At 49.2% G+C, this 23,308-nt stretch overlaps 4 protein-coding genes across 9 annotated transcripts in view; 2 read left to right on the forward strand and 2 right to left on the reverse strand.

The window, feature by feature from the left end:
• The window catches only part of USP39 (ubiquitin specific peptidase 39), a 31,069-nt gene extending 24,185 nt beyond the window's left edge, over window positions 1-6,884 (reverse strand). The window contains exons 1-5 of the mRNA XM_057497539.1: window positions 6,526-6,884; window positions 3,860-3,929; window positions 2,517-2,611; window positions 1,357-1,493; window positions 76-228 (exon numbers count right to left, since the gene is read on the reverse strand). Of these exons, the coding sequence (XP_057353522.1) occupies window positions 76-228; window positions 1,357-1,493; window positions 2,517-2,611; window positions 3,860-3,929; window positions 6,526-6,793 (723 nt within the window). The 5' untranslated portion in view covers window positions 6,794-6,884. The remainder of the gene's footprint in view (window positions 1-75; window positions 229-1,356; window positions 1,494-2,516; window positions 2,612-3,859; window positions 3,930-6,525) is intronic.
• A 1,445-nt stretch (window positions 6,885-8,329) lies between these two features.
• On the forward strand, window positions 8,330-11,201 carry C2H2orf68 (chromosome 2 C2orf68 homolog). Its single transcript, XM_036931080.2, has 4 exons — window positions 8,330-8,545; window positions 8,629-8,747; window positions 9,609-9,757; window positions 10,112-11,201. The coding sequence occupies exons 1-4, from the start codon at window positions 8,439-8,441 to the stop codon at window positions 10,232-10,234; spliced, it is 498 nt and encodes a 165-aa protein (XP_036786975.2). The 5' UTR covers window positions 8,330-8,438; the 3' UTR covers window positions 10,235-11,201.
• Window positions 11,202-15,459: 4,258 nt separating this feature from the next.
• TMEM150A (transmembrane protein 150A) lies at window positions 15,460-19,788 on the forward strand. 6 transcript variants are annotated; one of them, XM_036931075.2, is made up of 9 exons: window positions 15,460-15,674; window positions 16,175-16,211; window positions 16,320-16,355; window positions 16,825-16,872; window positions 17,195-17,281; window positions 17,899-17,966; window positions 18,274-18,401; window positions 18,627-18,804; window positions 19,039-19,788. In XM_036931075.2, the coding sequence occupies exons 4-9, from the start codon at window positions 16,832-16,834 to the stop codon at window positions 19,275-19,277; spliced, it is 741 nt and encodes a 246-aa protein (XP_036786970.1). In that variant the 5' UTR covers window positions 15,460-15,674; window positions 16,175-16,211; window positions 16,320-16,355; window positions 16,825-16,831; the 3' UTR covers window positions 19,278-19,788. The 6 variants fall into 6 exon arrangements, with proteins under 6 accessions (XP_036786970.1, XP_036786966.1, XP_057353023.1 ...); XM_036931071.2 differs by having other exon boundaries at window positions 15,461-15,674; window positions 16,175-16,355; XM_057497040.1 differs by lacking the exon at window positions 15,460-15,674 and adding an exon at window positions 15,701-15,810 and having other exon boundaries at window positions 16,175-16,355.
• Window positions 19,789-20,428: 640 nt separating this feature from the next.
• On the reverse strand, window positions 20,429-22,225 carry RNF181 (ring finger protein 181). The gene is made up of 5 exons (XM_036931081.2): window positions 22,076-22,225; window positions 21,351-21,481; window positions 21,064-21,173; window positions 20,823-20,897; window positions 20,429-20,565 (listed from the first exon to the last, which is right to left on the reverse strand). Exons 1-5 carry the CDS (start codon window positions 22,159-22,161, stop codon window positions 20,506-20,508), a joined length of 462 nt encoding a protein of 153 aa, XP_036786976.2. The 5' UTR covers window positions 22,162-22,225; the 3' UTR covers window positions 20,429-20,505.
• Between the last annotated feature and the right edge of the window lie 1,083 nt (window positions 22,226-23,308).

Below are 23,308 nucleotides of genomic sequence, written 5' to 3' on the forward strand. Positions count from 1 at the left end.
GAAGGCAGTCATTTCTCAGGCAACCTTCCTAGTGTTCTTGGGTGACCCCCCTCACTGCCCCCATCCAGATCCTACCTGAAGAACAGCATTGGCATAGTCGTTGGCCTTTATGTTATTCAGGCCCACAATACCAGGCAGGTAAGTGGTACCATCATATGCCCGGGACAATTTGGCTTGCTTGTCCAAGTTTGCGATCTGTTGCTTTGTGAAAGTGGGCTTCAACACATACTGCAAAGCAAGAAAATTCTAAGTCGTTTTAGGGCTATCTACAAAGTTTACAAGATATATATGGAAAAGCAATTTCTGCCAAAAACAAAAAACATTTTGGTCACAAACATCTCACCCAACAACAGGAATGCTCCCAACAATGGGTATAAAGAATGAGGTAACATGAAATAGGCCCACTCCACATTATTAATCTAGAAGGGGATCTCTGTGCATAACCCAAAATCACTGAATCCCAGGTCTTTGCGGCTAACTCCATGACAAATGACTGTCGGAAAATGAATGACACTCAAGTCTCTGCAGGAAGCAAGGGTCTGAGTCTCAGCTAAGACCTCCCACAGAGCCAGTATGATGAACCCAGAGCAGGACCAGCAGTGCCTATCACCTCCGTGCAGGCTGAAATCTCATGACTCCCTGTGGTTAAAGGGGCAAATTCAGAACTTACCCCATCCTAGAGCTACGAGGGTCATCACGTCACAGGCTGAACAGAGGCCTCTACTAACTCACTTTAAAACCTTGAATTTATTTCAGTTTCTCCCTCTGTAAGTATAGTTGATAACTACTTTAACCTCAATTATTAACAGGCCTCTAAAACTTATGATAGTAACATAAATAGTATTTCAAACACTATGAAACATCAAGCTTTCCTTAAAAATAAAGAGCATTCTGCATAATCAATATGCTGACACTTGCTGAAAAGGTAAATAATAACCAACAATTTCAAAATTAACCAAACCCAAAAGGCCTTTTTATACGCTCCCCTTAAAGTACAGTGACTCTTGGCACAGGTCACAAACCAGAGCTTCCAGATGGAACACTTTTGCTACTCCAGTCACATCCTGTCAAAAGTAGCAAAGAGCCGGTCTGCAGCTTGGTATTCACTGTCCTGTGCCAGGCCCATTTCATTCACATCCCAACTCCAAAGTGTAGAAGGATAATTTATTTCACAAAAATGCTTTCACCCCAATTAGAAGAGCAAAGACCCTAATTATGAATCCTGACCTTCTAACTGGGTTTCCCTGGTTCTCCCCAAAGGGAAAGAAGCCTCTCCTCAGGATCCAGCAGATCCCCAGGAGCCCTGGGACAGATTCCAAGAGAACTAGTTCCAAAACAAGCCCTCTGTACACTCACTGTGATGTCCTCCAGTGAAGAATCAATGATCTCATAGTTGTCTGGAAGGCAGTAAAACTTGAGGGTGTGGAGGTTAAGGAAGACATGGTGACTGAACTGAACGCTGTGAATGTAGGCATGAGACTTCAAGCCCCGGCCTGTAGGGAAGAATGAGAGGCTTTAAGAGAAGGGCAGATTCTAGCAAGGATCAGATTAGGCTTGATTTTCTTTTCATTCCTTTGTACTGGAACATGTCACATGAGTAAAAACAAAGTACTATGTACTCCATGAAATGGATCTCCTACGTGAACTTCTCTCATCACAAAATTTAGCAAGAAAGAACAGAACATAATTACTTTAGAGGCATGACGATGGGAGAAACTAATTTCATATACGAATATGAACCATGAGTGTAGGAGTTAATTTATTATAAAAAATTAGTAATACATATGTATATATTACATACACAGATGCACACATACCCTATTATACATATCCTATGACAGGCCCTTATCACTCAGTCCTGAATTTCCAGGTGTTCATATTCAGGACAATCCTGCACCTATGAACCTTTGTTCATGTTGTCACTCCTTTCTAGAATCCCTCTCCCTTAGCCCAAACACTGTTATATCCTGCAGTTCAAGTCCCACCTGTGCCACAGTGTCTAGCAGTAATCTTTATGGTTTTATAGCATTTATTGATTGTTTGGTGTATTAACCTTGACTATTTATTTATAAGCTCCTTGTAAGAGCAAAGAATGTAGTTTATATTTCTTTTGAATCCTCCACTATACTATGTACATAGCATTTACTTGGTCTGAATGAACTGAATTAGTAAGTTTCCATATGAAAAAGTCCTTACTGCACAAGGACTCTCAGAAGAAGACATAAGTATAGAAAACATCAGATTTAACAACTCACAATTTTTGAGATTTCTTACACAATCTTTCACATGACTAGCTCTCCCTCCCTGTCATATATATTCAGTTCTGACCAGACAATCAATCTCCTGTTGATTTCCTAAGAGTATTCCAATCTCCTGGAAACAAAGATAGGAATTATTAGATATGACTGCTGACAGCAGCTTAGTTACTTGAAAAAAAAATCTCTCTGGACCTCTGGAGTAGACCCATGGCTAGTGCTGAAAACTTAGTAAGTTTATAATACATAATGTTTATTTACCCTGAAAGTACTTGCCACACACCAGACAGGCATAGGCATTGATGTGCGAGAGAGAGATGGAACACAGTTTCTCAAAGTCGAAGTCCAGCACACTCCTGTGAGAACCAAACAAAAGGAAAAAACAGTGAGTAGAGGTGGGGGTCTAGGAGAGCACCCAAGTGAAACAGCACTGGCTCTGTGTTCCACAGCGTCACACAGCATCCTTCAGAGAACAGTTCAACCACCACGTATATAAACCACGGGGAACACTAACTATTCCTCACCTGGACATTTAATAGAGCACCTCCATCCACCAAGCCCCAAGTAGTGTCAAGGTCTCCACCAGACACACAATGCCAGCGACACTCTTTGTTTTTATTATTTATAGCCAGTTGAGAATATTCCACTACAGTAACTTCTTCTGAAGGGAAGCTTTAAGTAGAACTAAAGTAACAGGGCCTCAACAGCACTCCAACTTAAACGACTAGGAGTGGAAGAACATGGAAAGAGTGAATAAAACCTTTCATAAATGAAAATTATATTTTTGTTCACAAAAATAAATGGGAAGCCTGAAGAATATTAGGGGAATATATACAAACAGATCTATTTATTCAAGTGCAAAATAATGTTATAACTGGGTAGGTTAAGAGATAGAGCTTTACTTCCACTTAATTCACAAGTAACAAAGGGATTTTTTTCTCAAGCATTTATAATTAATTAATAATGGCCCCAGGAAAGCTGCACTATCCATTAAAGGGGCCACAAGCCACTGATGGCTACTGGCATCTAAACTTAAAGTTTAAAACTCAGTTCCTCAAGCCATATTTCAACTGCTCACTAGGCACAGTGGCTTATCAGTCCTTATGAAGAGCAATTCCATTATGCAAAAAGTTCTACTGGACACTGCTACCCTAGAACATAAGTTGAAAAGCATGCTAGGATGCCATCTGAGATCAGAAGAAAGAGTATCATGAGAAGGAAACTATCTCTGCTCTAAGACATATTTTTTTCAGTTTTTCTGTTGAATTCCACACATCTAGAATAGCACTAGCACATAGTGAATGCTCAGTAAATGTTTAAATTTGCTATTGTCATTTTAAGGTCACTACATACCCCATTATTCCATCAGACAAATTCAAACTGAACTAAAAGCTCTTTATACGTGTGCCCACTCTAAAAAAAATGACTTGATACTTTAAATTGAAAGGCAAAGATTAATAAACATGGCAAGGAGCACAATTATCCGGGCAGAAAGCTTTAAAAGGGATAAAATTTGTGAAGATGTTATTCAATGTGCAGTTCAAGGAACATTCTGCATAGATTCTGTTGCTTTTTGCTGCCCTCAGCATCCCTGTCCTGCTGACCTATTAATGGTATCCAGGTATGGGCAGTGGCGGCTCCTCCGGTCCTCAGAATCCACACGGCCATTCTTTGCTGAAAGGAAAATAATCACAGGCTATAAAAATAGGAACCCAAACTCAGGGTCAATTAATAGTACAAACAAACACAGAAATGGGAAAAACTCATCAGGATGAACTATACCAGTGGCCTGGCAATACCAAGAAGTCCACTATGTAAACAAGCTGTAAACAGATACAGGGAATATATCTGAAACACATATAACCATCAAAGGATTCATGTGTAGATTACATAAAGAAATTTGGTGAAGTAGTAAGAAAAAGACAAACAACCCAATAGAAAATGAGGAATACAGCCCTCATCAATAAGTCAAGAAAATGCAAATTTCCTTGCACAATGATATATATCACTTCATACTTACCAGAGCAGAAAAAATAAAATCAGAAAATACCAAGTGTTGATAATACATGAAGCAATTAAGAGTGCTCATATACTGCTGGTGGGAGTGTAAACTGTTACAACCACTTGGAGAATAGTAGATCAAGATCAAAACTGAAAAATATGCAGACTGTTTGACCCAGCCATCTGTATTCCACTTACATATCCTAGAGAAATTTTTGCACACATGCACCAGGAGTGCATTACTAAAAAATATTTACAGCAGCAATATTTGAAAGCACCCAAACTGGAATAACACAAATGTCCACCACAGATAAAATGGAGAAATATATATGTCATCAATAGAACACTATGTAGCCATGAACATTTATTTGGATGTCAAAAATAGAGCTAGCAAAAAAAAAAAAAAAAAAAAGGCAAACTGGAAGGTTAAGTATTATCCATTTATATCAAACACCAAATAAAACACAGTACTATGTAAGGATACACGAGGTAAAACTACAAATAAAATAGAAATTAGGAAAAAATTCAGAATAGTTATCACCTAAGGAAGGATACAACTTGGAAGGGGCTTTTGGGAGCTTCGTATCACTGTTTGGAGACAATTATCTATAGGCCTCTCACATTTCTGCTCATACTGTGACCAGAGCCACTGAATGACTGCCTCAAGACTATCTCGTCAAGGATGTTTGTATAGAAAACAGCCTTAGAAGACAGAGACAGTGTCTCCCTACAGAGGAAAGGGGAAGGCAAGCTCACAGACGACTGTAAAAGATTTGGGTTCTCTATGCTCAGAGTTCCCCTCTTGGAATGAATTCCCACTGTGCATATGGGTTCTCTTGGTGCTACACTGTGGGAAATGACACCACAAGAATTGGTCCCCTGTCGTCCACCAGCATCCATGAAACTGGGCAGTATAACTTGGTAACTTGCAAACATATCTCAGTTCTTGGTAGATTTAAGGATGCACATCTGCACTCTTCTTTAAACTGGACTTGTGTATTACATTCAATCCATCTTAGCACCTGTGATCTATTTCACGATAAAAAAAAAAAAAAGACAAGCCAGTAACAGCAACTGAGGTCCTAGAGTACCCCAGAGAAAACAATCTCCTCCCCACAACTGTGCAAAATATCTAACAGTTTCTCTTCCAAAGACAGGGAAACCTGAAGCTGACAAAATATTTAAGAAAATCAAAGAATACTCTGAAATTACTAATTATTCAAAGAACATTCATCAAGCAAAGCACTTTCTATGAGCAAGGTGCTATTCTGGACCCTGTGCGTAATATAAAAATATGTCAAATGGAGGACCCTGGGCAAGAAGTTTGAGTTAATGTAAGAGTATAATCACATACAGATAACCAGTTCCAGCAGATAGAAATATAAAGTCTTGGACAATGAGGACCCCCTCCCAAGAATCCCGCCCCTAGCATGTAACCTGGTGATATATTCACTTGCTACTTCAATAGGCTCCTACTCACCAGAAGGCAAGTATGTAAGGAACATGTTCAAGCCAGGAGTTTCAAATTCAGAGAAGGAAATGTAATTGGAGTGAAGAGGCAAAAAGCTTCACATGTGGTGAAAACCTACTTAAGGTAGGGTAAAATGGACAAATTGGAAAAAAGACAGGGAACCAAGGCTGGGTGAAGGAGTCTCTATAAATCACAAGGAGTGCAACGAAAAGCAGAGAAACCAGAGGAAGGAAGCAAAGGGTGCAGCCATGAAGGGGAGAGACTCACTGGCAGTTGTTAGACGGGCTCCCAAAGGTCGTGGGTACCAGGACAACTTCCACTTATTTACAAAGGAACAGACACGTAAAATCCACCTTCCAAACGACAGTGAGTTTCAGTAGCAGGACTAGAATGGCAGGGCAGTATGGTGCAGGTGGTGCTGTGGACTCACAGTCCAGAAATTATAAGACCCGCGTCTCGGGTGTTTTGTAAAAACTGAAAGAGGTAGCATAATTTTTGTAAATTATTTTCTGATTATTTACAACAGCAGTGCGCCTGCGCTTAGGCATTCGTAAAAGAGAAGCTGCTGTTATTACTGTTGTTTAAAACGTCACAACTACGGTTTTTTATTAAGACTAGTACTGTCTTTGGAACGCAGTCGAGTTGGGCCGCGGAAACTGGTGGAGTGTGAATTCCCACCCCCAAGGATGGGAGGTTGCAAAGAGAAAAAGAACCCAAGAGTGCAGCCCGCGCCTGGCCCGGCCCTACCCGGCCCGGCCCGGCCCGGCCCTGCCCGGCCCAGCCCAGAGCCCCGCGCACCTCGCACCTCCCGCTCAGGTTCGGATTCCTCGTCCGCCTCACGCTCCCGCTTCACCCGCACCGAGGGGACGAAGGGCGCGAGGGCCTCCCGAGCGCTGGCCGACTGCACCTCCCGCTTCACACGCACTGGGCTGCCCCGCGAGTTCGGCGCCTCGGTCTCCCGCTCCCGATCTCGCTCCCGCTTGACGCGACCCGAGCTGCCCCGCGACTCGGACTCGCGCTTCCCACGGGTGGAACCTCGAGACTCCCGCTTGGACCGGGCGGACATCGCCACTACCGGCCGAGTCGCCGCGCGCAAGTTCCAGGCCCCCTCGAACGCGCGGCAGGCAGCCAATCAAGACCGGCGCTGTTACCGTGCCCGGGCTCTCTACGAGTCGCCGATGGGGACAAATCACTCCGCAGAAGACCTGTGGGAGTACTGCGCCTCTTGTGGCTTGTTTGCCGCTGCGTATTGTGAACGAAACAAGGGACTAATGCCAAGAAACCAAAACCTTTTGTTGGCTAGGGAATTTCTGGATAAAAGTTCTCACTGGGCCCGATTTCTTCAAGATACTTTCTGCCCCGAAACCATGATTGGGAGGTTGTCTCCAAAGTGTGAGCCTAGGAGACTGACGCTCCTGCACAGAACTAAAGATATCCCCAAATTACCATTTCATGCAGCAAGCTGGCGGTTCTAACGCCACATTTAGAGGACTGTTCTCAGTATCACAAGAAAATGCAAACGTCGGGAAGAGGGGAACTTAACCATGACACTAATAAAGCCCAAACTTCAGGACCTGTGATTTTTACGACCCCTTCCACCGCCCTGAACGGGTTCTATGGAGGTGCAATTGACATGCAATCAACAATGTTTAAAGTGTGCAGTTTGATAAATACTGATGGATAGATTATACACTCTGAAACCATTACCACGATCAATATAATGAACCTATCCACGAGCCCCAAAAGGGTACTCCTGCCTCGACTATTGATCTGCTTTCTGTCACAACAGAGGAGTTCGTATTTCTAGAGTTTTATATCAATATAAGCATACAGCCTGTCCTCTTTTTTTTGCCTGGCCTCTTTGACTTGGCGCGTTTATTTTGTGATTCACCCACATTGTTGAGTGTATCAACAGCTCGTTCCTTTTAATTGCTCAGCGGTAATACATTGTATGGATATACCACAGTCTGTCCCTGTTCTGGTCACGAATTCCTAATTTTACCTTTTTCTAAAAAGGACTCGAAAATAGCAGACGCTCAGATCCCTAAAGAGCACAGGGTCCTCTCGCAGGGACAGTTCAGATATCTGTCTGATGGGTGCCGAGGCGGGCTGGGTGCAGGGACTTGGGCAGCACAGCTCGAACACTGGCCTTGTTCGCAGAGGCGTCCGCCTTACCGGCGGCTTGGGGCCCCGGGGCGGACTGGGGTAGGGCGAGGAAAGCCTTCGCGGGGCTGTGTGGCCTGGTTGCCGCGGTGTGCCCTGCCTGAGTATGGCCTCTTCACTGTTTCTTTTGAAGTAGGTGCTCTCAGTGTCCCCACTTAGAACTGAGGAGACTGAGGTACGGCGGGGTTCATTAGTCCGCCCGAGGTCACGCAGCTGGAGTTTCACAGCATTCTAACACCAGAAAAAGAACAGAAAGGCTTCACACCAAACGTTGAGTAGTGTACCGGGTCTTTTCTGAATTGTCTGATGTAGGAGTAGTAAACCTAAATTTCCTATTAGGATGGCACAAAGAAAAGCCCCGGCACACCCCAAAGCCTGACCAGAGCCCGCCCTTCTACGCGACGCAGCGCTCTGCCAGGCAGGCCCGTTCCGGACGCGACGTCAGGGCTCAGGGCCGGAAGTCGAGCGGGGGGCGGTGCAGAGCTCCCCAGGTGGGCGGCCGGTGGGGCAGTGGAGGCGGCGCGGTACCTCTCCGCTTTGGGCTCCTGATGGAACCCGCACCGGATCCCGGGCAGGGGCTCTGCTGCAAGCCTGGCGGGCGGCTAGACATGAGCCACGGCTTCGTGCACCATATTCGACGGAACCAGCTGGCCCGGTACCGTCCCGCCCCGCACCGCCGCCGCCACCCCCAGCTTGGGCTGGCCTGGCCGTCCCTGACCCCCGCTCGGCTCCCCGCAGGGACGACTACGACAAGAAGGTGAAGCAGGCAGCCAAGGAGAAGGCGAAGAGGCGGCACACGCCCGCGCCCACGCGACCCCGCAAGCCCGACCTCCAGGTGTACCTACCGCGACACCGAGGTGAGGCCGCCCGCCCCGCCGGCCTCCTCAATCCTGCGCACCCTTCCGCCCCGGGCACTCCTTTATCTTTATGGGGAAAACCACTTCTTATCCCCCAAGGCTCAGTTCATCTCATCCCTTCCAGGAACCTCCACCTCGACGCTCCCCGGAGAACAGGGATGGCTCTGGGCCCCCAGATAAGCAGTTATCTGTTTACAGATATTATTACAGAAGATACCTGGGAGCCAGCAAAAACTTGTCTGCCATCTTGCCCACCGCACTATATTTTAGTGTCCCCACAATGGAATAGAGAGAAAACCTGACATAACTATAGGCGACCAGGACATAATTTTGGAATGAAGCCCAAACCTAGTAAATGGCCTTTTTCCCCGGCTTTCCAGAGACCTAGAGATCACAATAGTTTACATATCAGGCTAATTTGTTAAGCGTTATTTAAAGTGCTTTAGATTTTATGTACATTAGTTCATTTCGCTTTCATTGACCCCTATGTGATGGGAACTATGATTTCTGTTTCACAATCAGGAAACCGGTACAGAGAGGTTAAGTAACTTGCCTAAGATCTCAGAGCTAGTAAAACGGCAGAGCCTGAATTTTAATACAGACAGGGCTCTATTCACTTCTCCACTGCATTCCAATCTTATTCACTGGGAAAATGTGCATTGTGTACCCCACTATATGGTAGGACCACACTGGCCCCAGAACATGGCTTCAAAGGTAAATAAAACTGGCAGCACACTTCAAATACAAACAGTACATAAAAGAACAGGGCTTTCTTGACAGCCTGTTTTCCTGTGTCATCTCTGCGGGCAGAGGCTCCAGCAGCCTACCCCTCTTCCCTCTCACTCTGGTTCATCTTTCCAGATGGCTCTATGCACCCAAGCAACCCAGACTGTGAGGGGTCCGGTGAAAGCAGTAGTGGCAGCTCTGAGCAGGAGCCTTCTGGCCATCAGCTCTTCTGCTTAGAATATGAGGCAGACAGCGGAGAGGTCACCTCCGTTATCGTGTATCAGGTATGCCTGGTGGAACAGCTGCAGCCTAAGGTCCTGGGCTGTGGTAGCAATCACTGCCCAACCCTGAGCCACTGTTTCCTCAGGGCCAGTGGGAGGGCCTGCTCCACGTGGAGGCATAGCTGGTGATGCTTGAGCATAGATCATTTCTGTCATGCGGTGATTCTCAGTGGGCAGCAGGGAGGGCTCATGGCCCTCACTTGGGAATCCTATTACAGGGCATGCCTGGGAAATGATAGGCACTGGTAAGAAGCCATGAGTCAAATGGAGTTCTGTGAGAGTGTTGTCTAGGAATGGGGCAGGTCATCTTTCCAGAAGAGGCCAGGCCCTGAGCTTCCTGACTCTTCTTCCACGCAGGACGATGATCCAGGAAGAGTGAGTGAGGAGGTGTCAGCACACACACCTCTAGATCCACCCATGCAAGAGGCCCTCAAATTGCGCATCCAGGAGGAGATTGCAAAGCGCCAAAGCCAACACTGACTGGGCTGAAGGCATTCTCTCCAGGCTGAAGTCACTGCCCGGGAAGCTTACCCCTAGTTTAGGGGGACCAAGACCAGGCTGGGCTGATCCTGAGATACACAACTGCAACAGAGCTACTGCCGCATCCACAGGAAAGGGTGTTGCAGGGACTATACCTGGCCACCTCCCTTGCAGCCAGCCTAATATTCTGGAATGTTTTGAGAGTTTTCTTTGGCAAACTTGGTGTTCTAGAAGGAGAGATTCCAGGGAGTGCCGAGGTTATGAAACCTTGTGCCAACATGTTGCTTTCTCACTGAGGTCACAGGCCACAGGGGCTGCTGCTCCATTCAGCTCAGTGGGCCATGTTTGTTATTTTATGGTTCCTTCCAGCTTTTTCTGCTCACTTCCATTCATGTTCTCCTAGATCTTCTTTTCAGCTCTGTTGCTTTGTTCTTTCCTTCTCATCATTTTTTCTCAGAATCCATCAGTTGTACCCCACCCCCAGTCTCCCAACGTGACTGTGCACCTCTAGCAGGTCAGGAGTGGGAGGTGGGAGATTCTGGGGTCTGTCGTTCTGACAACCTCTTCTGGTAATTCTGATTCCAATAAGTGGGAGATCATTTTTGAGGCCAACTTGCGAGTGTGTCTCCCTCCACTTCCAAGGCTTTTGCAAGTTTCTCTCATGCCCTGCTGCTCTGCATTGTCTTGATAAGGAGACATAGGAAGATAATGCCAGAACTAAACTCCAAGGATTTCTTCCAGCAAAACCTGCCTTAGGGCTATAGAATTCTAGCCTTTAACCTCCCTAGTTGTGAACATCCTCTGCGCAGGCTAAAGAGCAGAGCAAACAAACTTAAAACTGACTCTCCAAATTTGATCTGACAGTCTTAGATATATGTACAGAGGGAATTTCAATACTAGAAATAATCACCTACTCAGAGCCCAGTTATAAAAAAGGGGATGAGGTCCTGAACAATGGGCAGTAAAATGAGCCTCCCCTTTGCTCTTCCCCCACCCCATCCTTTCTCTTTTGCTACTTCCCAGGAGTATATAAACTGACATCATTAAAATAAAGATCCCAGAAATATCACCCCTTCCACCTAAATATTTTTCCTAACACAGGGTTAGGCTGAGGTCTGAAAAGTCCATAAGACATCTTGTGCACTGAAGTTCCAAGCCACTTCAGCTTTCCAGCAAATCAGCCTAACCTCAGTGACTTGAAGTACAGGTTTTAAGTGAAGCCCATGAACACAGACTTATCAAAACCAAAGTTCCCCTACCCTTGGGGTTTCTCCACATCAGGATCTCAAGATCAGTCTGGCTATTCCCATCTCAGCAGTTTCTCTCTTAAAGGACACCTGGGGGCACTGTTGGCTTGTGCCCTACCCCTCTCAAAATCTACTGCCTCAGAAATGAGGCAAGGCAGCTACTTAAACTATATCATTAAAATGCAGCAAGCCACAGCTTGCATCTTCAGAGGAATGCTGGGAAGGTGAGTGAGGTGGATAAGAAGGGCCTGGTTGTGAAGAGAGCCAGGACCAGAGTGCTCCTGATCCACAGAGCTGGCCCAAGGTTAAATGCCTTAAAATTGCCAATCCTGGGCCCAGTTGTGCCTTCAGAGGAGAAAGTTTAACCTCTACTTAGCGGGCCAGAAGTGCCTTTTCATTTGTAATGTGAACTATCCTCCAGAGCCTCCTGGATGAAGGAGACTGTGCCATACTCTATCCCCAGTCTTCCTGCAGCTCAGAGGACCTATCATTGTTGTCTTCCAGCTCTTCAGCTGATCTTCTGACTTGGACATAGGATTTCACTGGAACTCTTAGGCTTCTTCCTAGTCTGGAAATACTTTTGGGGTCTATCTGCTTACACCTGGATGTCCTGTTTCATGGATTTATTACAGAATTTATTAACAAGACCAGAAGAGGAGGTTGGGGACATGACACCTGAAATTGTAACCACCATTTCTGTTTGTGAGAAGTGTGTGCCTAATGTGTTCTTTTATGCGTTTGTCATGTAATCTTCACACTCTCAGGTAAGAGACTGATAGGAGCTCCTTGCTCATAAACTTTTTCCCTTGAGGCACTTTGCTTATCAAGCGCATATAAAAATTTTTCCACCCAGAAAACATTCTAATTCTTTGCTAACTTAAGCAGTATGACTATATAAAGCACTAAGCCTGGTACTTTAAAGAAATGTTGTCCTTTATAGGAAGCTGTTTTGCTGGTGCCATTGCTGCAGATGTGTCTGAAATGCTTCTCTGGTGATGGCCCTTAGCCATTTGACAGCCTTATAGTTCAGGCCCACTGCTTGTTGCCACTCCTCATCTGGGCTCCAAGGTGGTTCTATCCAGTTTATTCATGAGACTTGCCTCCACAGATATTTCAACTGTTCTCAAAAATCAGTGCTTTTCCATCAAGGAACGTGTTCCAGAGCATTTCCCACAGGCTCTAGGTGTCCCAAAGAGGATTGTCCCATGCTGTTAGGTGCAGTGCCAACAGCGCTGGATCAGTTAGAGCTTTCTAGCAGGCTGCTTCAGAATCAACTCATTTGACTAGATATGTTCTTGACTGTCTTAAAAAAAAAAAGTCTGGTAGCCTGATGAGCACATCTCAAACCCATCCAAAATGAAATGTTCTTTACTTACTGAGGGGTCAGCCTTGGATATTAAAGCTTTGTGTTTCCTGGGCCATGATGGTAGTATTTTAAATGGAAGGAATACGAGGTTTACAGGGGCTTTGGACTGTACAAGAGTAAACACTAAAGCTTGAGTTCCAGCCAGTTGGCAAGCATAGAAGTTTTTGATTGCAGTGCAAGAAGGGAAAAGACAAATGTAAAGCTTTTTGTACTGAGTGAGAGTAGGAGCATGTGGAGGCTGGCCAGCCAGCCAGTAGGACCAATGTGGGCAATAACAAATGATTCTCCTTGTGGATGAGCCTTTGAAAGGGACATTCTATCTCCATGGTCCACTCTGAGGAGCTCTGCCAAGTAGCAATTAGACCATGGGGCTGGAAGAAACTTTGGAATAGTGAGTATCCATCCAGCCTGCTGTGCATCTGGCAGAACCCATGGATGGTAGGGTAGTCAAGTCCCAGTTGGCTCATAAATGTAAATGAGGCCTTTACAAATAGAAAGAGGAATAAAGACATTACTTTCCTACCTCTGAGCCTTGTTTTGGGAGAATCACTACTAAATGTTGACAATTATTTGAATTATTTTAAGCTCCCTGTTGAACACCTGTCCTGTCCCTGAGAAATCAGATAACCAAGAAGCAGTAGGCACCCACCCTAAGTTTCCCCAATAGTTGGAGTGATGCTAGAAATGAAAGCCTTCTGAGGGAATGGCTCCTCTGCCTTCTCAGAATCAGAGACTGATTGCACTGGTGATGTTGCGGTGTTAAGTGCATAAAAAGCCATACATTCTTGTTTTCTTGTTACCAGTGTTTCTGCTGTGGATAAATAAAATGAAGTGTACAAATTATTGGAAATCCTGGAAAGTACTTTTCAAATCCAGTATTCTTTCAACCAATAAACTTTATTTTTACAGCACTGTTTTTGCCAAGAGTTTTGAAATCACTTGTATACATAAGGGAAGTGAAAATTAAATGCCTGCCCTAAAGTTATTCGGCACACAGAATCAGCATTTGAAATCTCATCTCTTGCTTTACTTGACTGTTTTCAGAACTGTCCTGGTTTGAGCATAACTAGACTCACATAGCATTAGGACTCCTCCCTACCAACTACCCATGAAAGCTCTTCTAGGGTAATTCTATTTTAGGGACTACTCAGGTTGTCATCTTAAGCCAGAATCTACCTTTTTGTCACAGTTCTGGATGCTTGTCTTACCTCCATTTTATGTTAGAACAGACAGTTTAGAACCTGAGTAGTCCTCTGAGGTCTTGCCTATGATAATGGTCAGATGGGAACACATGCCCAGTTCAACTGGATATAGTAAGTGTTAAGAACTGCAGAGCTTCCCATGAGGTGGGAAAGCAGAAGGTTCACAGCACCTTTGAACAGATGAGAAAAAGTGCCTGCTCCAATGTGAAACATCTGAGCAAGATGCTGTTTGTGTTTTAGAGGTACCCCTTCGTTCTGGGGCACAGAGCATGGCTAGCAGGAGGTGGGCAGGATTTTATACCCCTGGTCAGCTGGGTATTCTTGTGCAATGATTGCTCCACACAACCATACTTCTTAGCCCTGCTTTAGCTGCTTGTCCTGATGAACTTTGGAAAAGAGCTCTCCAACAGGTTTCTTGTTTCCCTTTTTACCTTCCATTGGGTCCAAAGGGATTTTTTCCTTATTCAAGCTATGTCTTATTTGTGTGCTGCATTTCCCCTGCAGTACAGGGCTCTGTTTCTACACATTACCTTTGCCTCACCAACACTGCCAAATTTAAGCTCCTCATCTCCTAGCAGCTGAAGTCCATGCTGCCTTCAGATAGTTATCTGTCAGCCCGTGTCTCACAAGGGCTCCATCAGATGCTGGACTGCCTTTCAGAGTGCCAGCCACACTTCTGGTATGGGAAAGGAAGTATTCCTGCCCATTTACTTATGAAAAGAATGCCCAGGAGGGCACTCTTGCCAGTAAGTTTCATTGAAGCTGGTGGGTGATTCAGTCCTGTTTCCTTTTCCCAATTTTCTCTAGGTCTCCTGCCTTCCTCTGCTCTTGCTTTACCAATACCTGGCCATGTTTGTCTACTTAGAATGGATATCGATTGGTCTCCATGGTCTTGTTTCAAGTGTTCAGCAGTCAGGAAATAGATTTTGGACACTAACTTCTGGACAGTACTGTGTGCTTGTACCCTTGAAAATGAAATGTATCTGATGAAAGGAGCCCTCCTCCAGAGTTTGCTGAGCACAGAGGAGCATAGCCAAATCCAGCGCACTTGGTTTTTTAAGGAACAGCCAAGGCTTTGTGCCCATTTCTCTGTGGCTCCGCCTTGCCTTGAAGAGAAAGCAGGCACCAACACCACGCTGAGGGAGGTTTCCCGAAGTCTTACTCCGACAGGTCCAGGCTGCAAAATGTGCCCAGCGGCTGAAGGAGCTTCCTCCGGCCATGTGCACGATTACAATGACAGCTGTAAGGCCCCCGGAGCTTCCATGGCAGGAACAGGGCAAACGAGACGAACCCTTTTGGCGTCTCCGGGTCAGAAACTCTACTCGGGTCGGATCCCGGCGCCACATTCTTCGGCGCCCAGGTGCCCAGACGTTGCGGCACCGCCCACGTCTCCAGCGTGAGGCGGGCGCGGGGGACCGGGAGTTGTAGTCTTGGGCAGGGTGCGGACGCTCGGGCCCGGGCATTGAGGACTCCAGGTCCCGGCGGGCGGCGCGGCGCAGCCTGGGGTGCCGGGGGCGGGGCCGCTCGGTCCTTTAAACCTTTCAGGGCTGCTCCGACGGCCGCAGGCAGAGACCGCACCACGCGGGGCGGAGCAGGGCGCGGCAGCGGCGGGGCGCTCCGGGGAGGTGCGTAGCGGGACCCTTCCTTTCCCCGCCACCTCTAAGGGTCACCTGGGGAGCTCGCCGGCCGTGGGCTCCATGCGCCGACACCGATGGGCACGGGCTGGGCTTCCCGCGGCACCCGTTTCTTCCCAGGGCGCCGGTAGGCAGGAGGTCGCCTGCGCGCGGCCGCCCCTTCACCGGGGCCCCGGACCCCTTCCAGGCTTTACGTGGTGTGGCGCCCTGACCTAACTCCAGCCTCCCTCCGGCCCGGGTCCCTCAGACGAGGGAGGTGACTGCCTTTCCAGATGTTACGGCTCGCCTGAGTCTCTGAGCGCGCCAGGGGCATTTGGGTGGGACGCGATGGATGTCTGAGGGTGTCCACGCGCTCGCGTGGGCTCAGCCCCAAGTGCAGGCGCCCAGAGACCCAGCGATAGCTCTGAATCAGGTGTTGACCAGCACTTTCTACCCCCACCGGCTTGGGCCAGTCACTGGACCCTGGACTTTGACCTCTCTCTCTCCACCAGGCCGGGGCAGCTGATGGTTTTGGCGAAGTATCTTAAGGTAGCTGGGCCCACCCCCTCTTCCCCACCTACCCTTCGTCCTCCCCCCCACACCACCACCACCCTGGCTCCTCTCCCTCATGACCGCCTGGATCCTCCTTCCTGTCAGCCTGTCAGCCTTCTCCATCACCGGACTGTGGACTGTGTGAGTACAGAGGGGACCAGGGATGGGGGGCCAAGGTGTTGGGAGTAGGGGGAGGAAACAACTAGGAGACCAAATGGGTTCGAGCTGAGGAGGCCAGGACCTAATGGGAGCTTTAGGTACACAAAACGTTCCTTGTCCTGTTGCAGGCTCCAGGGTGGTACCCAGGGTCACTCTGGCTATCTCCAAAGTAAGGCCTGGTGCCTGGGCACACAGCCCCTTGGACTAGATGGCACCACTGCTGTCCAGTGGAGTGATCCTGACAGACATACTCTTAGCCAGGGCAACTTCCTCTGGTTTGGAGCCATGCTGTGGGTCCTGGTGTGGTGTCAAGCCTCACAGCCACCCTAACGTTGAGTCCCAGCAAGGACAACGAGGCTCAATGGGGCCAGAATCAAGGAAGAGAAGAGTCAGTGAGGGAAGGCTGGGCGGGGAGGGTCATGAGGGCAGGGTGACAGTTCTGCTCCCACAGGTATGCCATGGCCGTGAAGAACCACCACGCATGCCCCGTGGAGAACTGGTATGGCGTGCTCTGCAGACAGCCTCATTCTAAAGCTCCCTTCGTCTCTGTTCCCTCTTGGGTCAGGGCTGCCTCAAGCCAGACTGAGACCCTGGGCCTCATTGCTCTTACCTGACATTGGCAGCACCTGCCCCTCCCCCATCTACTTGCTTCCCACCATCCCCTTGCCCCCTGGTTCTTCTGTCTTGGGCGGGCACTAAGAAGCAGGTGCTTCTACCTCTGCCAAGGGAGGTCTGGGAGGATGGTTTCTGAGGCCTGAGACTACAGGATGAGGACTGAGGAAACCTCTTTCCTTCAGTCTACTCTCTGTCCTGCCTGCCAGGTCCTACAACGAGTCCTGCTATCCTGACCCTGCTGAGCAGGGGGGCCCCAAGACCTGCTGCACCCTGGACGATGTCCCCCTCATCAGGTAAGGCCTGGAAACTGGACAGGTCAGGGAGACCCAGAGCCTGCTTGACTCCCAGCCAAGCACCTCAAGCAAAGGCCTGTTCCTGGGTCTCAGGATTCCATGGGTCTCAGGAATATTAAAAGCACTTAATAACACTACTTGCCAATTACCATGTGCCAGGCACTGTGCTGAACACTTTACATGTACATCATTTAATCCTCCCAACATTGAGGCAGCTATTGTTTTTACCATTTTATAGGCAAGGAAACAGACTGGATTATGTCAGCCATCTAGGTCACACAGCTAGTAAGTAGAAGCACCTGGATTTAAGCTCAAGCCCTCTGATTGCCCAGCCCAAGTTTAGGCTCAGGGAAAGCCAGATCAGCTGCAGGCCTTGACAGTTGCAGGGAGTCCAAGGAATCCTGAGGTCTGCCAAGAAGCCCTGGGCATTGCCTTACCCATCACACATGAGCCCTGCTTTAATGGAGGGCCCAGCCTAGGGCCAGTTGTTTATGAGGGTCAGTGGCATGCCTGCTTGGGAATAGGCACAGATAAAGCAAGAGAGAGCAGGTGGGCCAGGACAAGGGCCCTCTGGTGCTCCTGCCCCTCTCACTCTGTGCTTGCCCCCCTCCTCTCAGCAAGTGTGGCACATACCCCCCAGAGAGCTGCCTCTTCAGCCTCATTGGCAACATGGGTGCTTTCATGGGTGAGTTGTGCCCTCAGCCCCCCTAGCCAGCCCCGCCTTCCCCCTCCCCAGAAAGGCCCAGGAAGCCCTCACGCAACACAGCCCACTCCACCAAGGCACTGGGGCCACTTCTGTCCTGTTCTTTGAAAGCCAAAAGCCAACTCCCACACAGCCCCCTGCTGCCTGGAACCTGAGGACACCCAGGTTCACCACCTGCCCATGTATTCCCTCTGGTCCTCAGAGTGTCTGGGGGGAAGTTGGTGGGCTTGCTCATTTGGGGCCACAGGAAGGCACCAGTGCTGGCCCCACCCATGCTCTCCTCCCCCAGTGGTCCTGATCTGCCTCCTGCTCTACGGGCAGCTCCTGGAGCAGAGTCGCCATTCCTGGGTCAACACCACGACACTCATCACAGGATGCACCAATGCCGCAGGGCTTGTGGTGGTTGGCAACTTCCAGGTGCGCCCACCTGCCCCCCTCTGGAACTTCCCCAGACAGGGCCGGACTGTCTGCAGGGGCCCCACTGAGAGTGGACCCAGGCTGCAGGGGCAGCCCCTCAAGGTTGGGGGTAAGGGAAAGAAGGCCTGGAAGGGAAAGTCGGGGAGAAAAAAGGAGGAAGAGTAATGAAGGGGAAGAGGGTGGAGGGATGGGGCTCCTCACAGATCAGCCCTTGTCTGAGCCCAGGTGGATCACGCTAAGTCTCTGCACTACATTGGAGCTGGTGTGGCCTTCCCTGCTGGACTGCTCTTTGTCTGCCTGTACTGTGCCCTCTCCTACCATGGGGCCACAGCCCCCCAGGACCTGGCTATGGCATACGTGAGGATCGTGCTGGCAGCCATTGCCTTTGTCACCCTGATCCTCAGTATCCTTCCAGCACAGGGCAGCTGGGAACTCATCCTCTAGCCCAGCACTTCCTGCCCTAGTCGAGGGGGGAGGGATGGCACACCTTCCAGATCACACTGCCTGGTGTGGTCTTCTGTTCCTCCTCCCTGGAATGAGGCCTGGTCCTTTTGCCCCAGCCTAGTTATATAATCTGGGAAGGCAGGAGGGGTGTCTCCTACACATCCTACTGAACATTTCCTTAGCCCCATTCCAGGTGCTGTCTTCTTCTTGCACGAGAGTTCTCAGCTGCAGCATGGCGCAGCCCTGTGTGAATGGGTGTTTGTCATTGACATCCTCATTTTCTACGGCACCTTCAGCTACGAGTTTGGGGCAGTCTCCTCTGAGACGCTGGTGGCTGCCCTACAGCCTGCCCCTGGCCGGGCCTGCAAGTCCTCCGGGAACAGCACCTCCACTCACCTCAACTGTGCCCCCGAGAGCATTGCCATGATCTGAGGTCTGGGGAGGACAGCTAGCCTGGCCTCCACAGCTCCGCAGCCCATATCCTTGAGTTTATTTTGTACCAAAAACAATTTTAAGAAAGTATTCTGTTGGGACAAGAGTTTCCTCATCACTGGAGGAGTGGCCGTGCCACACCACCTGTGCCATAGAGGAGCAGGGCCTGGCAACTGCTCCCCCACGCCATACACAGTGTTGTTAGGTTTAAAGGTCACGTATCCTCATTCACCCAGCCAGACCTTCAGGTGCCTTCTACTCCCCAGTGCCAAGCCAGACCACTGGGGTTTCCTGCTGCAGGAAATGGGAACTGGGAACAGCAAAAGGGATAGAAGTTGGGGGGAGGGGGGTGAGCACTCCTTAGTCTGAGGGAAGGCCCACTTTTGGGCCCACTGAGCTGCACTGGGATTCTTCATTCTGCTCCTTACTTTCTTTAGGACAAATAACACAGCAGAACCACATGGGTATTTTAGTACATTTTTTTTATATCTATTAAAAGAATTCTAATTTGCATGTTTGTAATCTGTTCTGGAGGGTCAGACTGGGCCTGTTCCAAGATGGCTTTCCCTAGGCAAAAGACGGGGGGAAGCCCCTGCCCCCAGGGAGAGCCCTGAGTGCCCCCACTGCTCTTTAAAAGCAGGGCCGCCCAGTGTTATCCAAGGACTTGAACCCCTTTCTGGGCCTTTTAAACATTCTAAAGACCTGACCTGGTGTGATCCTTCCACACTTCCCTGCCCCACTCAGAGTCTGGTTTGATGTCTGATTTCCTGTAGGGAATATGGGGAATGAGCAAGGCAGAGAGGAACTTTAAAATGTTAGAAGAAATTTTTGCAACAAAGCCAAAAGATTCTCAGGTTGACTACAGGAAGAAGGAGATGGAGGCTAGTTTTTCCTTTACCATCTTTTAGTAGCTACTGAGTACCAGACCCTGACACATTTTGCTTTCTACCACAAACACATAGGCGCTGGCTGGTTCAGTGGCCAAGTTCTTGACCTGGGCCTGGCGTCAGGGCAGAAAGGCAAGAGGCTTGGCAGGAGGAATGTTCAGGCTAGTGCCTTCTGTGGTTCAGGACCACTTTCGCCAGGAGCTGTAGGGACCTAGTGGAAGGTGCATAGCCCCTTCCCAGGCCTGTGAGCAATGTAGCTGCAGGGTGGGCAAAGAAACCTTTAATGAGGATTTGAGGTGCAGGAGGAAGATGCGGGGAGCTGGTGCTCAGCCCCGACTGTCTCACGTGTACATGGCTCCATGGAGGCTCTCCAGCCGCTGTTTCTGCTGCTGCTTGCGAGCCTGCAGGAAAGAGGGTATAGTGGGCAGAGGCTGCAGCTAAGAGGCCTCGGGGTGAAGGGACGGGACAGCCATCATGTAGCTCTCACTGTTTGCAGGCCCCTAGCACCTCACTGCCAAGGCTCCTGCCCCTCACCAAAGTTACTGGGATGGTGGCCAGAACCAGAGAGCCAGACCTGCTGAGGTGTGGAGTAAGAGCACTAAGGACAGGAACCGAGGGAGCCGCACCACCACCCCCTCCACTTAACCACCAGCCCTACCTTATCTCGTCTGTGCTCCTCATAAGTGTCATCATCAGTGGGCAGCTCATGGCGGCACAGGGGGCAGGAATTCGTCTAAGAAAAGCAAGGCAGTGTTCCAGCCCAGCCTGGTCTTTATAAGCTAATAGCCAACCCCTGCTCCCAATTCCCACCCTATTCCCTTCTCTGATCCCCACAAAAATCCATAAACAGACAAAGCTTGAGAACTGGGCTCAGGGCTGTGAGATAAAAAAAGCAGTACCTTACTTAGCCAGGGCAGAATGCAGTTGGAATGGAAGAGGTGATGGCAAGGCATCTCAATGGCAGTCTCCTCCTCCTCAAATTCCAAAAGACACACGGGGCACTTGAGCTCTTTGGGAGGGAGTGCTGATCAGGAGAGCTACCACAGGCCCTACCTCCCAGCTCCCACTTCTGAAGGAAATCCTCATTCCAACCTGACCTGGAAAACCGAGGGGCCAGACCACAGTCCAGCCTGGGGAGGGAGAGGGTCTGGCAAACCTGCCCCCAACCAAGAAAGAGTGCTCTCACCAGCCTGTGAGCCACTGATGACTGTCCGGGGGAGGTTCTCTACCACAGTCTTGGCAGCAGGTGGAGGCAGGTGGTGATCCCAATCGACTACCAACCCCAAGTCTTCAAAGTCCATCCTATTGAAAAGTGACCTGGGAAGAAGAACGCATGCTCGCAACCAGAAAATCATACATTCTCTTTGCCCCCACAATCCATGAGGCAGTAACAGATAGGCCCTGCCCAGCTAGCAGTAGTAATGGCTACTCCTCAGTAGTGCCTGCTAGATAAAAGCACAGTGGGAAATGGTTTACAACTGTTAGAACAACCAAACACACACCATTTATTCCCATTTTACACGTGAAGCAACAGGTTCAGAGAAGTTACTGAGGCCACGCAGGAATGACCTACTAAAGCCAGTGGCAATGTCGGCCTCTGTGCTTCGTGCGCCTAACAGAAGTACCTACGACACCCCTACCCCGCCCCATGACCAGCCTTCTCCCGACCCTCCTGGAGCCCCTGCCCTTCCGCCCCCAACTCCCCATACTCTCCAACCGCAGTCTTCCCAGAATCCCTTTGTCCGGCTCGCCCGCGGACCACCCAAATTATCCACCTCCCCCGAATCTCGCCGCCAGACTGATTCATAGGTCCTCCCATAACACGCTGCCCCAAGATCATCCACCTTCCCCAGTCAGTCCCAGCCTGAAGACCTGCTGCCCGGACCCTACCTCCCAGCCGCGCGCACCTACCTTGCGAGCTCCAGTAGCATGTTGGTTCGGGCCTCATGCTCGGGGTCCAGTGGCTCGCAGTCATGTTCATCGAAGTACGACGCCATGGCAGCAGGGCTGACACAGCTCTCGGCCCCCGGGGCCTGAGGCTTGGCGGCGCTGGCCAATAAACTGGCCCATAGAGAGAGAATGAGCAATCAGAGCATTCGGAAGGCGGGCGCAGGAGCTCGTTAGACGCTCAAAAAGCGGAAGTATTAATTCTTTCGCGTCCCAATGGTTCCAGTAAGACAGGTGACCAAGGGCTAAAGCCAATGGCAGAGTCCGGGGCTAGTCAGAAAACATTTACTCGGGATTCAGATCCTAAGGCAGATACTGGGAGGGGTGTGTGGGTCGCGTCCGTAACTAGGCGGAAATCCCCCAGTCTGGGCTGTAGGGTTCCTCCACGGGCTCTGCGTTTAGACAGTGCAGATGCTAGACGCCTCTCAGAGAAGGCGGCGGACCGAGGGGAGGAGCCGGGGTCTGGGAGCTCCCGCTGCTCTGCCCCGGCCCCCGCGGGCACTTGTGTACCCGCTGCGCTCTAGTTAGTTTAGGAATTGGTGCTTGATTCCTCCCTGACCTCCGCAAAACAAACAAGCAGAAATGTACTGTTCATTTCTCCCGTGTTAAGCACAGTAAGGAAAGGTGGGGCAGGAGTCCCCACCCGAGAGAAGGAAAATCCCTACCAAGGAATCTGGGGCCTTAGCACTTCAGGGGTCTATCTGTGCGGCCTTCAGCCTGTTGCTCAACTTTTTCCCTAGCTTCTGTAAAACTAGTGACGAATTGAGTAAGTACCTTGCATGCCTGGCTACCCATGAATCTCCTGGAAAGAGGAGAGGAGAGGTTACAGTTTTGGCGGAAAAAAACCCAACAAACCCATGTCTGATACCATCAGAGTCTGATTTAACAGATCTAGGCCTGGACGTGGTATTATTATAAATTCTGCAAATTCTAATGTGAGGCAGCATTGAGAACCACTGCCCTAAATGACACAGATGATGGCTACCATTTATTCGCCGTGTAGAACTGTTACATTGATGGATATTTTACATGGTATAAATAATCCTCACAACTGTCTTGGGAGGTATCATTGTCTCTTTTTACATACGGAAAAACCAAGCCCTGGAAGTAGCTTGCCCACATTCACATGGCGTCTCACGTGACCAACCACAGGGCCAAGTGGTTTCCTCCAACTTTCCCAGAAAGGAGCATATGGAA

Source organism: Manis pentadactyla, chromosome 2 (genome assembly GCF_030020395.1).
Source record: "Manis pentadactyla isolate mManPen7 chromosome 2, mManPen7.hap1, whole genome shotgun sequence".
In the NCBI taxonomy this organism is placed as follows: Eukaryota; Metazoa; Chordata; class Mammalia; order Pholidota; family Manidae; genus Manis; species Manis pentadactyla.

Bases quoted from the DNA above. Each gene is read 5' to 3' on its own strand.
- C2H2orf68 (XM_036931080.2), top strand. From the start codon at position 8,439: ATGGAACCCGCACCGGATCCCGGGCAGGGGCTCTGCTGCAAGCCTGGC. The intron at 8,748-9,608 runs GTGAGGCCGCCC...TCATCTTTCCAG, and splicing joins GTACCTACCGCGACACCGAG to ATGGCTCTATGCACCCAAGC. The intron at 9,758-10,111 runs GTATGCCTGGTG...TCTTCCACGCAG, and splicing joins CCTCCGTTATCGTGTATCAG to GACGATGATCCAGGAAGAGT.
- TMEM150A (XM_036931071.2), top strand. From the start codon at position 16,291: ATGACCGCCTGGATCCTCCTTCCTGTCAGCCTGTCAGCCTTCTCCATC. The intron at 18,402-18,626 runs GTGCGCCCACCT...GTCTGAGCCCAG, and splicing joins TGGTGGTTGGCAACTTCCAG to GTGGATCACGCTAAGTCTCT. The intron at 18,805-19,038 runs GTATCCTTCCAG...GCCCCATTCCAG, and splicing joins CTTTGTCACCCTGATCCTCA to GTGCTGTCTTCTTCTTGCAC.
- RNF181 (XM_036931081.2), bottom strand. From the start codon at position 22,161: ATGGCGTCGTACTTCGATGAACATGACTGCGAGCCACTGGACCCCGAG. The intron at 21,174-21,350 runs GTGAGAGCACTC...TCCCTCCCAAAG, and splicing joins CATCAGTGGCTCACAGGCTG to AGCTCAAGTGCCCCGTGTGT. The intron at 20,566-20,822 runs GTAGGGCTGGTG...TCTTTCCTGCAG, and splicing joins AGGAGCACAGACGAGATAAG to GCTCGCAAGCAGCAGCAGAA.